General features: G+C 42.2%; 1 protein-coding gene across 1 annotated transcript in view; it reads right to left on the bottom strand.

Moving 5' to 3' along the window:
• Nucleotides 1-1283: 1283 nt before the first annotated feature.
• The window catches only part of dnah2 (dynein, axonemal, heavy chain 2), a gene marked incomplete at both ends in the record, with an annotated part of 552347 nt that continues 540867 nt past the window's right edge, over nucleotides 1284-12763 (bottom strand). The window contains 4 exon segments of the mRNA XM_080741500.1: nucleotides 1284-1432; nucleotides 2873-3023; nucleotides 5803-5877; nucleotides 6240-6416. Of these exon segments, the coding sequence (XP_080597626.1) occupies nucleotides 1284-1432; nucleotides 2873-3023; nucleotides 5803-5877; nucleotides 6240-6416 (552 nt within the window).

Here is a 12763-nt window from a genome sequence, read left to right as displayed (position 1 = left end):
TGTCTGTCATTCAATGTTATATGAGATACTTTAATGGTTTCCAGTGGAAATAAGCTTAGTCTTTTCATGGATCTCCTTTTAGTAGACCTTGTACCAGTGAACTGTACCGTCATGAAACTGTACCTTTTCCTATGCAAACTTCTAATAAAGTCTTCAATCAATCAATCAATCAATTATGTACTGTATTTTATTACAATATATAAACAATAAAAAACGAAATAATTAACATTTATTTAATATTAATAACAATAATTTGAACTACTTGAATGTGAACATACTTGAGAAATTATTTAAAAATAGAAAGATGTTAAATTAATAACCAAATCAAAATTTGTTAAACTACTTAAATCCAACCTCCATGGCATTTATGTTTGTGTGCGTGCGTGTGTTCTAGATCAGTGTTTCAGTGACAAAATTGTGTTGCGAGTAAATATATATTTTTTCATTATTTAAAAAATATATATTTTATTTTAAAACAGTTTAAAAAAGAAATCACACTTTTTTATGAATAAATAAACAAACATTAAAAAAATCTAATCTACAAGCTACAAATTCACATCTACAAGCTCACAAGTCACAACACATTGTGAGCTTGTAGATAAACTATTTTCACTAGTTTGGGTCCCAGGGATACGTCAAATGTATCTTTTGGGTCTCAAAGGTTTGGAGAACCTCTGCTCTAGAGCCAGTGCTCAGGTGTGTGGGTGTGTGTGCGTGCATGCGTGCACGTGTGTGTGTGTGCGTGTGTGCGTGTGTGCGTGTGTGTGTGTGTGTGTGTGTGTGTGTGTGTGTGTTCTAGAGCAGCGGTTCCCAAACTTTTTGGTCTCAGGGCACCCCATAAATATTTTTTTAATCCAAGGCACCCCTACATTATAATTTTCACTCCCAACACCTTATATTTATAGCATATCGTCGTTGTCGGGTGGAACCGTTCGTTTTGTATTTATCATCTATAAAATCTACTAAACTAGTGAAAACAGCAGATCTACAAGCACACTGTGTGCTTGTAGATCGGCTTGTGTGATGAAGAAGGGCTTTGCTTTACCAAAAGACGTACACATTTGAAACTTGTGACGATATTTTGCGATGAAAACGTTGAGATAATAGCCCTTTTGGTTAGAACTGACAGAAAATAACTTTGTACTTCAAGTTTAAAATGAAAAAAAAAAACATTAAATAGTGTCCAAATAAATTCCATATATCATAGAATTATCTCGCGGCACCCCTGGACTGCCGTCGCGGCACCCCAGGGTGCCCCGTCACCCACTTTGAAAACCCCTGTTCTAGAGCCCCAGCAGCAGGGCGGTGCCTCTCTTCACCCAGTGTTCAGGCGGAGCGGCTCCGGGCTGGAGGTCCACAGCCACCACGAAGGAGGGACCACCTGCACCGCCCCCACGCACCGGGTACGAGTAGCATGGACAGCTGTACATACCTGCACACACACACACACACACACACACACACACACACACACACACACACACACACACACACACACACACACACACACACACACACACACACACACACACACACACACACACACACACGCACACACACACACACACACACACACACACACACACGTTTGTGTTACTGTACTTGCGAAGACGAAATTTTAGGATGAAAAGGTATGGGGCGGCGAGGGCGCACGACCCAAGACTAATTCATTACCGGTTGTAATTTTTAACCGTAAACCCTGAAAATAGCCGTATATCTGCTTGTATATCTGCTATTTTCGTTGCGTGTCGTTAATACTTTTCATTGGTTCCCTTCAGTATTTATAAAACCCAATAGACGGTCTTTCACTTTTAAATGAAAGTCAAATGTAGGAAAAATAGCAATAGCTTTTGACGCGACACTGTGTGACAGTATGATAAAGCATGGCATTCATTTACTGTGAGAAAAAACAAACATAAAAAGTTGAAACATGGAGATACAAGTTTTCTGCGAGACAGCAACGATTTCTCTGTATCTGTTCTGATGGAAAGAACATGTTTCATGGCTCATTTGGTTGCTTCAATAGCACAGTGACACCAGCACTAAATCACACTCAAGGAACATTCCCTCAAGATGTCATTATCATTTGTTCACGTGTTTTAGGACACATTGCTAACGGGTTTCGACGGACGAACGGACAGACGGATGCTCATGTACTATCGCACGTGCGCGCGCGCGCGCACACACACACACACACACACACACACACACACACACACACACACACACACACACACACACACACACACACACACACACACACACACACACACACACACACACACACACACACACACACACACCGTGGTCCAGACACGACATGCTGTGACATCATAGGCCACATATCAACCGCAAAAAGAGCAACAAGACGACAAGAATGCAGACGGGGGAAAGTTGGAGAAAGGCTAGGAACAGGGGAGAGGGAGAGAGAGAGGGAGAGAGGGAGAGAGCAAGATGCAACGCATTTTCTGTGAAAGCCTAGAGGTTCAGTGTGAGATGGGTCGGTGGTTCTCAACCTTTTCAGACCCCACCCTGACGAGCAATAAGAGTTACATTTTGTATAACACAGTTCTTTTGTGAAAATAGCAGATCTACATGCTCACATTGATCGTCGATTTTCACAATTTCTGCCTCTAATATTTGACAATTTGGCCAATGTTTAATTTGTCATTTTAGAGGCATTAAAAAGTGTTTAAATTGTCACTTTAGAAATGTGCAGATACCCTCAATACACTTAAACTGTGTGTTGGCTTGTTTACTGCTGAGAGAGAAAACAATGTTGCACGTTAAGTTAATCATCTGGGGACCCCCCAAAATAATTTGAGGACCCCCCACAGGTTGAGAACCACTGAGATGGATCATGGTGGCTCACCCTTGGTGGTCTTCTTGCGGGTGGCGGTGGGTTTGAAGTGGATGGTGGGCACAGGACAGGCCAGCTGCATGGCCTCCGCCTCCACCAGGCACGAGTTCCTCTGGTCCCAGCCGGCCCCCTCCAGGTACAGACCCCTGATGTACACCCCGTCCTAGAGAGAGGGAGAGAGGGAGAGAGAGAGAGAGAGAGAGAGAGAGAGAGAGAGAGAGAGAGAGAGAGAGAGAGAGAGAGAGAGACAGACAGACACAGAGAGAGAATTGAGTACAAAAGGATCCCAATGCAAACAAGCCATTGCGCTTTCTTATGGTTTAAATCCTTTTAGTAGACATTGTATCTGAACAGGGACTGCCCCATGATACGAACTGCTGTTGGTCCGAACAGGTTAAAATTCACCAGGTTACCAGGTTTTACTGAGGTAGGGTTATGTTTAAGGTTAGGTTTAGGCATAGTTTTACTGAGGTTAGGGTTAAGGTTAGGTTTAGGTGGTCGGACCAAAGGGAGTTCAAACCAAGGACATGTGACCAACAGAACAGTACTGTACTGTGCCTTTCCTATGCAAATCAGAGAGAGTCACACACACACACAGGGCTCGAGAGTGCGACTCTTCCGGCACATCAACGTGAATCCCTTGCGGGATTAATCTCCTGCCAGTGCGGCTGTTGACTCTCCCTGCATGCAGCGAGGTGAGAGAGCCACGCATCGAAGCAACCCTGCGAGCTGCGCGCAGCAGTCGGCTCCGGAACAAGATACACACCAGAGCGAAACTCTGACGCGCGACGCGTTGTTTTTAGATCGTTATTCACGGTGCGACACAAGCATGAATCATTCGACGAGAATCCCAGTTTGTAAAAAGAAAACACCAGAGCAATAAAAACTTGCGCATTCTTTAAACAAATTAGTCTGTTCCATCCCACTTCTTGGTCAACCCTATTTTTTTTCTTTTTTTTTTTAAGTGAAGCCACAATTTAAGGACTTAAAACTGGTGGTCGCCACTCACCATTATGACTTTTTTACTTTTACCACTAGAGTATCTTTATATTGCAGTATTGACACTCACTAAAAACCGTGAGTACTTTTTCCACCACTGTAACTGTGTCAGACCAACCCCAATGAGAGAAAGAACGAGGAAAGCAGGGATGAAAGATGAAAAGTTCAGCAGGCAGAGCAGCAGTGTTGTTTTTAACAGCAAATTTTGATTTAGTTTATAATTTTTATCCCACGATTTTGTAACCCATTTTTCACCCAGTGCCAATTGCCTATAATCCTGGGCTCTGCTCTCCCTCTGCCGCGCCTGGGGAGACAACGGACAAACCGCATGCTTCCTTCAATGCATGGGTAGTCCAAGTTCTTTCTTTTCACGTGACAGGGGGGATTTCCCTGGGATGGATAATTTAGTCACCTTAAAAGTTTTAGTTTTCTAATTTTAGTCGACTAAATCTGCAGTTGATTTAGTCAACTGAAATGTATTTTGGCAGGCCTTGATGTCATTGTAATGGCTGATTTTACACTTGGTTGCGTGCTGAAAATAGCCAATCTACAAGCTCACAACGCGTCGCAGCAACACCTGAGAGCAACCAAACATAAAATGACTCTCTTCTCCACTAGTCCCTCCCTAACGTTTTTGTCTAGTTTTTATTTTGTTGACAAAATCGTCAATATATTTAGTCTTAGTTTTAGTCATCACAGCTTACTTTTTATTTAGTTTTCCTCAGTGAAAAAAACGCAGTCGACAAACATTTTTCATCATAGTTTTAGTCGACAGAATTCAACACTGCAGAGCAGCTTGTGTGTGCAGAGGAGGTGTGGATGACAAATGAGTGGAAATAGCAATTACTTTAAAGGCAGGGGTGACACCCGCGCGTGAGACAAATGAACACGTCTCGCAATGCTGCCATAAAAATTTGAATTGTAAAGCCGGGTTTAGTGAAAATGGAAATTGTCGAGAGCCGAGCTCGCTATTGCTGGAAAATGAGGTCCCGGAGGAAAAACAACAACAACAACAACAATAAAGAGAGAGAGAGAGAGAGAGAGAGAGGGTGGGGTGAAAAAAGTCAGTTGAGTGTGATGGAAATGCGTGATGAATACTGATAGGCCTCCACTTAACCACTTTCAACCTGCCGACACTATTTTGGGTATTTCATTATACTGTGGGTGAAATCTTTCAATCCTTTTGTGTGTGAATGTGTCAGAGCTGTTGAGAATGAGCTTTCTGTCGTAAAGGAAGAATATTCATATCATCAATAGAATTCAGTCATTTTATCGTCAAAAAACCAACTTACAGTTGATTTGGAATTTGTTTAGGATGTGCTCAAAGATCACTAGAAAAGTGCACACTTTGACTATTCATTGTATGGCAAAGTGTATAGATCTTAAAGTTTACAATTTACAACCTGAGTGACGTACAATAAGCAAGGACAGCACAAGGTAATACATCAAATGTATAGAAGTAGTCGTCTAAAAACGTTAGGTAGACCAAGAACCTATCATCAGTCTAACAGTTAGAATAACCTAAATATTATCTGTACATCAAAGCTATACACACTATAGCAGTGTTTCTCAAAGTGGATTCCAGGGACTCTGTCGGTTGCTTTATGGGGATCTAAATTGACCCTTACAAGTCTGTACCTCTGACAGTGTACAAATGGAACCAAATTAACCCTGACAGGTCCATTTGGTTCCATTTTGTGCACTGTCAGAGTTAAGGGGAGACCTTGACATTTTAAAGTTTTTCCGAAACACTGCACTATAGGATGCCAGGTCAATAATGACCTGGCACCAGTCTATATAACATGCTAGCTAAATTGCATTTTAGCCTTTGTGGTTAAAAAGCGTTGAGAATCTGGGTCGGTGGCTCTGTACAAGTGCGTGCGTGCGTGCGTGCGTGCGTGCGTGCGTGCATGCATGGGTGTGTGCGTGCGTGTGGCAGTCACCTTGGGAGGGAAGAGGAGGTTACTATCGTCCACGGTGAACACAGTGAAGTCCCAGGACAGTGTCTCCACTGGCACCTGGTGGGAAACAGAACAGGATTTTTTAAAAATAGCAAATCTACAAGCTGTACTTTTTGGTACTTGAAGTACATTTTGACTGCCAAACTTTCATACTTTTACTCAATTACATTTTTCATTCTGGACTTTTACTTGTAACGGAGTATTTCTATATGGCAGTGTATTGATACTTTTACTTGAATAAAGAATGTGAGTACTTTCTCCACCACTGCTTGCATGCATTCGTACACGCTTGTGTGTGTGTGTGTGTGTGTGTGTGTGTGTGTGTGTGTGTGTGTGTGTGTGTGTGCGCGCTTGTGTGTGTGTGCGTGTGCGTGTGCGCGTGCGCGTGTGTGTGCGCGCGCGCGTGCGTATTCACTGACGTGGTGGTGTCGTGCGGAGGCCTGTAGCACGGCGGTGAGGAATCCGGTGGGGGAGGTGAAGCCAGACAGCCAGTAGAGGACGGGGGGCCGGGCCGTCTCTGCCCAGCGGGCAAACTGCTCCACGCGCTGACACAGGTCTCTGATCCACCATGCCAGGGGCTTCACAGACGCATAGGCCTGGGGGGAGACACGCGCGCACACACACACACACACCCTTAAAGGTTTGTGCATAAAAAGCATTTTTTCGTTACAAGCTCTGTATTCTGATAGTAATCACTGCTTTAGAACGGTGGTTCTCAACCCCTGGGTTTTGACGTCATTGTGATATCGTTCCACGTTAACGTTATGGGAAACGCTGTTTCCCAAGCACTGGGTCGGGAAGTCTCGGTACCCATTTGTGGGTCGCGGACACATTTTTGTGGGACCCTGGATAATAATACAAGAAGATATTTTGTTTTAAGTCATTTCATTAATAAATAATGGAAAAATCAAAGAAAATAGCAGATCTACAAGCTCACAACGCGTGAAGTATAGGTTGTAGATCAGCTGTTTTTCTTTCTCTGTAGTTGTACGACAAAAGTATAGAGGGTTTTAGAGGTTAAGAAAGTCTCCCCACCCCTGTTTGGTTGTAATGGAACTCTTTACACACAGTAACATCAAGAGCGTTCATTTGACTCTGAGAACATAAAAATGGAGTTGCAGCTCAGATCTTCTCTGTCGGATGGAAACCTCCTACTGTATGTCCAAAACTGTTATTTTCAGGATTCAAGAAGATGAAAAGTAGCAGATTTACAAACACAAAAAGGATCACTTCTTGCCACATTTTAAGCTTTAGGATCTGAGTGACGTCACTGTAATAATATTATGATCAAGTAGTAGGGCGTTAATTTACAAAAAGAAAAAAGAAAAAAAAGAACAGAACAAGTTAGAGCAGGGCTCTTCAACAGGGGGTCCGGGACCCCTAGGGGGTCCTCAGAGTTACTACAGGGGGTCCTCCAAATCTTCGAGTGATTTCTTTTAATATTAATCACTTGAACCCTAGTGTCCATATTCTGAGAACTTTAGCCAAAAATAGCAGTGAGCTTGTAGATCGGCTATTGTTGTCAAAGAGCTTTGGTGTAGAGGGGAAAAAGAGCAGACTAAGTACAGAGTGAAAGGTCAAGTTTATTAAGTATTGACGGTTTAAGTGGTTAGTCTGGTTACGGTAAAAATCTGAAAACACAAAATTGACATGAAACCAAAATACACTGAAGATTGTGCTGTCAAACAATGAAACTATATGGAATCTATGATAAGGTAGCGGGGGTCCCTGATTTATCTCTCTCTTAACTAAGGGGTCCTTGGCCTGAAAACATTGAAGACCCCTGAGTTAGAGCATGGAGTTAAGAGGTTTCTGCCCGACAGCGACAAAATGGAACAGTCCAAAACCCCACTCCAGGTGGACCACAGCCCTGAGTCAAAGCAGACAGCAGCTGTGGAGTACATTAATGTCAACACAGAGATCCCCCTGTCCCCTAGGTTAGCTATCACATGGACCATCCCAAGCAAGAGGTGCCAACACCTGTTAGCTCTTAGCTGGGATGGTGGAAGTACATTTTACTCAAGTACAACTGGCGGTACATTTACTGTACTTATTTTCAGTATTTACATTTTATGGTACTTTATACAGTACTCCACTACATCTCTTTTTTCTTTCAACGAACATTTCTTCGTAGGGTAATGTAAAAGAGTACTTTTACATTTGGTAGGCCTAATGTAAGTATATTTGTCTTCCCTTAATTACTTCTATACTTTTACATACAGTAAGTGACTTTTTTTTTCTTTTACAAATTTCTTTATTCCTTTTTTTTTTGCAGAAAATAAAAGAGAAGCTTAAAAAATTTCACAAAATGTAAACTGCACTTTTTTTAACAATCATCAAAAAATTGGTATGAGAAATTTACGATAAAGAGTAAACAAACAGGACATAGAAACCAAAGCAAAAACAAACAACAAAATTCACAAAATTCTCTGCTTAGGTTAGTTATTGAGTTTGTTTATGGACTTTTACATTTCTCCATTATGGTGTTGTTACTTAGTAATTCTTCCACTTTCAGTCCCATACAGTGTATGTCTCTTTAGTACTCTACTTTAAGTAAAAGCAGCAATACAACTACAATATAAAAATGCTCTGCAAGTGAAAGACCTGTTTTAAAATTGTATGTGAGTAATTGTACTTTATTGATACTTCTCACCTCTGGAATGCTATATAGAACACCAAAGTCTGAAGTAATTTGTGCATCCTACGTGGGTTGGTTCTGAATTCCCATTAATATTGTGTCATTATGAGAACTGCGTTCCAAAACTAAACAAACGAGCACGACGGTTTGCATATGGAATTGGAAGCATCAACTGACGGCGAGAAAAGGCTAATGTCACCGCAGCCGAATTAATCAAAGTTCCGCCAGAAACAGACTGTATCAAATATGAGGACCCAAACTAGTGAAAATAGACGATCTGCAAGCTCACAACATGTCACAATGCAATGGGCTGTGAGCTTGTACTGTAGATCTGCTATTCACTACTTTTTAAATGTTTTAAAATGTAATTTTATGGAATATCTTTGATATATAATGTTTTATGTATTACGTTCTTTTGAGAAATTCTGAACCTTTTCTGAAATGGTTTTATTATTATTGTTGTTGTTATTATAATTTGTAAGTATTTATTATTATTGTAAAATCTGGAAATGATTAGAAACATTCTAGGAGACCAAAAAAAAAAAGGGATATTTACTCGTGACCCATAAAAAAATGGGTCCCTTGTTTGGGGGAAACGGTGCTAGTATGTAGCATGGATAGGAGACAGCTACACAGCATGGAGGCCAGGCTATCATAAATAAAAAAGATTTAAAAGCTTTATAGATTTATGATACTGCCCAGAGGAGCTGTGGGGCCAAGTCGGCAAGCAGCGCTCATTTGTCTCCCCCGTATGTCTGTTGTCATATCGTCACTGTCAGCCAGAAACCTTGTATCTCCATCTCCATCTCTCGTGATTGTCCATAAATTAATACCCTATTTTATGCTTGGCCGTACAACCGCGTCACGCAAAAGTAGCGAAAATAGCAGATCTACAAGCTCACAACGCGCCGCCATGCGCCGCGTTGTGAGCTTGTAGATCTCCCCTTTCGCTTTTCTGCGTGTGCCTATAACTAATCTCTCAGAGTGTCGCCCTTTCTTTGACGATGGGTTCCCAGATTGGCCTATAACAGGGAAGCTATGTTGAAATTGGTTAAGTATGTTTAATAAATTGAATAAATATTGAACCAATGAAAAGTATTAACAATAATGACTTAATTAGATTCATTAATAATGAAGTCATTATTAGCTAAAATACAATGTTCTCTTTTGGACATACAAGGTTTTCCAAACCCCTCCGACAAAACGACCAATTGCTCTATTCAACATTCCTTGGATGGGGACGTGGAAAAGTCAGTTCCCCCACAGATCATGTTGGTTGCGGTGGGATCCCAGTCTCACTATGTCAACTTGAAGAGCCATGATTACAGAGCCACGTCTTGGCCGCTCAGAGCCGGAGCGGCTCATTAATGCGAGGCCCTGGTGGAAGTATTTCACTGTGCTGTCGTCACGCCGCCATTAATCTGCCCCTCGGGCCTGTACGGTGTACGCAGGCTACCCCGCAGGCAGACGGCGAGCGCTCATCACTTTATGACAGGACTGACTCAAGACGTAACAGAGCACCCTGTTGCAACGGGGGAGGTGTTGCAGAAATGCGCAAACGTCTCAATTGGCTTAGAGTCAAGGAAATACTTTGTTAATTTATTTTCATGGTTATTAATACATACACTGCCAAACCGTTTATTGTTCAAATAGATTGAAGATAGAAGTCCAACTCTATCGGGCAATTACATCTTCCAGATGATGTTTGTAGCATGAAAGGAAAGTCTGGCTTCAAAAAGAAACTTACACTCAGCATCAACGACATCAATAACATTGAGAATGCAATGTCTTTCTTCCACCGCCCCAGGTACCACCTGTTGTTTTGGTGGTTCTTTTATGTACGAGCGGCAGTGGTTCAAGGGTAGAGTGGGTGGCAAGGTTCCCAGTTCGATCCTGGGCCCCCCCCTGAGTGTTGAAGTGCCCTTGAGCAAGACTCTGAACCCCTAATTGCTCCTTGATGTGCAGGTTGGTGGTGCCTTGCATGGTTTCCTCCGCCGTCGGTGTATGAATATGAGTGTGAATGGGTGAATGTAATGCACAATCTATGTAAAGCGCTTTGGATGAAAAGTGCTATATAAATGCACCATTTACCAGTTACCATTTACTATGGTAATACTAATCTAACAACCCACAAATACCGTACACACACACACACATGCACATTAAGCAACTATATGGCTGCAACAACTACTGTACAAGGCATGCAATGCAAACTTGATTACTTAGTCTATGCACAAATGCTCTTCAGCTACTCAGTGCGCACACACACACACACACGCACACGCACACGCACACGCACACACACACACACACACACACACACACACACACACACACACACACACACACACACACACACACACACACACACACACAGCAGGGACTGGTGAGGTGAAACAAGATACAAATGGCCAGAGACAGAGATGCCGGCAGGCCCGAAATTAAAGCCATGAGTCTCTGGGTTCACAACTAATGACAGCCTGCCATGCCAAGGGGGGAGGGAGGGAGGGGGTGGGGGAGAGAGAGAGAGAGAGAGAGAGAGAGAGAGAGAGAGAGAGAGAGAGAGAGATGGGTGGAGGGGGTATGGAGAGGGGTGACAGCGTTCCGTGAAGGACTGTTGTTGTTGCAGATGAGACAGGGGGTGGGGGGGACATAAGATGGTAGATAAAACCAGGAATGAGATGAAGGGGGGACAGAGGAGAAGAGGAGGAGGAGGAGGACATAGACGGAGTGAAAGAACAGAGAGAAAAACAGTGTAGTCAAGAGGAAGACCGTTATGGAGCGAGAGAAAGAGAAGGAAAGAAGGGCAGAGACAGAGAGAGAATCAGACAGACAGAGAGCGTGAGACAGATATGAGAGATAGAGAGAAAGAAAAATAGAGAGAGAGACAGACTTTTTCAGGGTTTACTTTACTTATAGCACGCACGCACGCGCACACACACACACACACACACACACACACACACACACACACACACACACACACACACACACACACACACACACACACACACACACACACACACACACACACACACACACACACACACACACACACACACACACACACACACACACACACACACACACAGCCCTGGCACAGTTCCATGTGTAATTTTGTCCTAAAGCTCCATTCTACGGTCATTATCACTGCGGCTCCTTCTACTGTGGACACACAACACTGATGCTGAGATGTCAGCCCAGGTCAATACTGTGACTGTGTGCGCGGTGTGTGTGTGTGTGTGTGTGTGTGTGTGTGTGTGTGTGTGTGTGTGTGTGTGTGTGTGTGTGTGTGTGTGTGTGTGTGTGTGTGTGTGTTTGCGCGCGCGCATGCGCACGTGAGTGTGTGTGTACTTGTGTTACTATACTTGTGAGGGCCTAATGTCCCATGATGTTTTATGGTCAAAAATATTATATATATATATATATATATATATATATATATATATAAAATAGTTTACAACGAGGAATATATCGTCGTTGTCGGGTGGAAACCTTGTATGTCCAAAACCATTCGTTTTGTATTTAGCATCTAAAAAATGTACTAAACTAGTTTTGTGCGACGGTCTTGTATGATGTAGCAGGACTTTGCTTTACCAAAAAAACATACACATTTGAAACTTGGAGATACAAGGTTTCTGCCCGACAGTGACGATATTCAGGCTAGGATTAGACATTTAAAGATTAGGGTTAAGGTTTAGGGTTATGCTAGATTTATACATACCAATAGCACAATCTATACATACACATTTACAGGCTTTGGGAACTTGTAGATCTGCTATTTTTGGTGCACGACACCGGCTAACAACTAAGTACAAATGGTCTTTACCCAACGGGGCGAATAAACGATCTGGGAATGCGCTGGTGTGTATTTAATCAAATATGGGCCATTCATCAACATTTATCTGATGATGCCATCATTCATACAGATGGAAAATGCACTTTTGATTTAGATTTTTGATAAAGAATCTTTATCGCCACGTAATATTCACATTCTGCGTGGATCGTTTGCGAAAGCAAAATATCGTACCATTTTGGCTTTGTATCGTATTGTATTCTTTTAAATGGGGTAATCGGTATCGAATCGTTTTGCAATGCAAATAATTGATTGTATGGAAACTAAGTATTTGTGCCTTGTATTCAGCAATTTTAATAGGGAAAATGAAAAAGAGGGGTCTAATTACCTTTCCATTCCATATACTGTAACTACTCTTGGTCTATCAATAAATATGTGTAATCTCTGTGTTCATGTCAAGGTGGGTTTGTCCATGTGTGTTGAAATATATTGTCCATATATTTGCTATA

This window comes from Nannobrachium achirus, assembly GCF_963921795.1.
Source record: "Nannobrachium achirus genome assembly, chromosome: 14".
In the NCBI taxonomy this organism is placed as follows: domain Eukaryota; kingdom Metazoa; phylum Chordata; class Actinopteri; order Myctophiformes; family Myctophidae; genus Nannobrachium; species Nannobrachium achirus.
The sequence above is the reverse complement of the archived record's forward strand: the minus strand, read 5'-3'. Positions and strand labels throughout refer to the sequence as shown.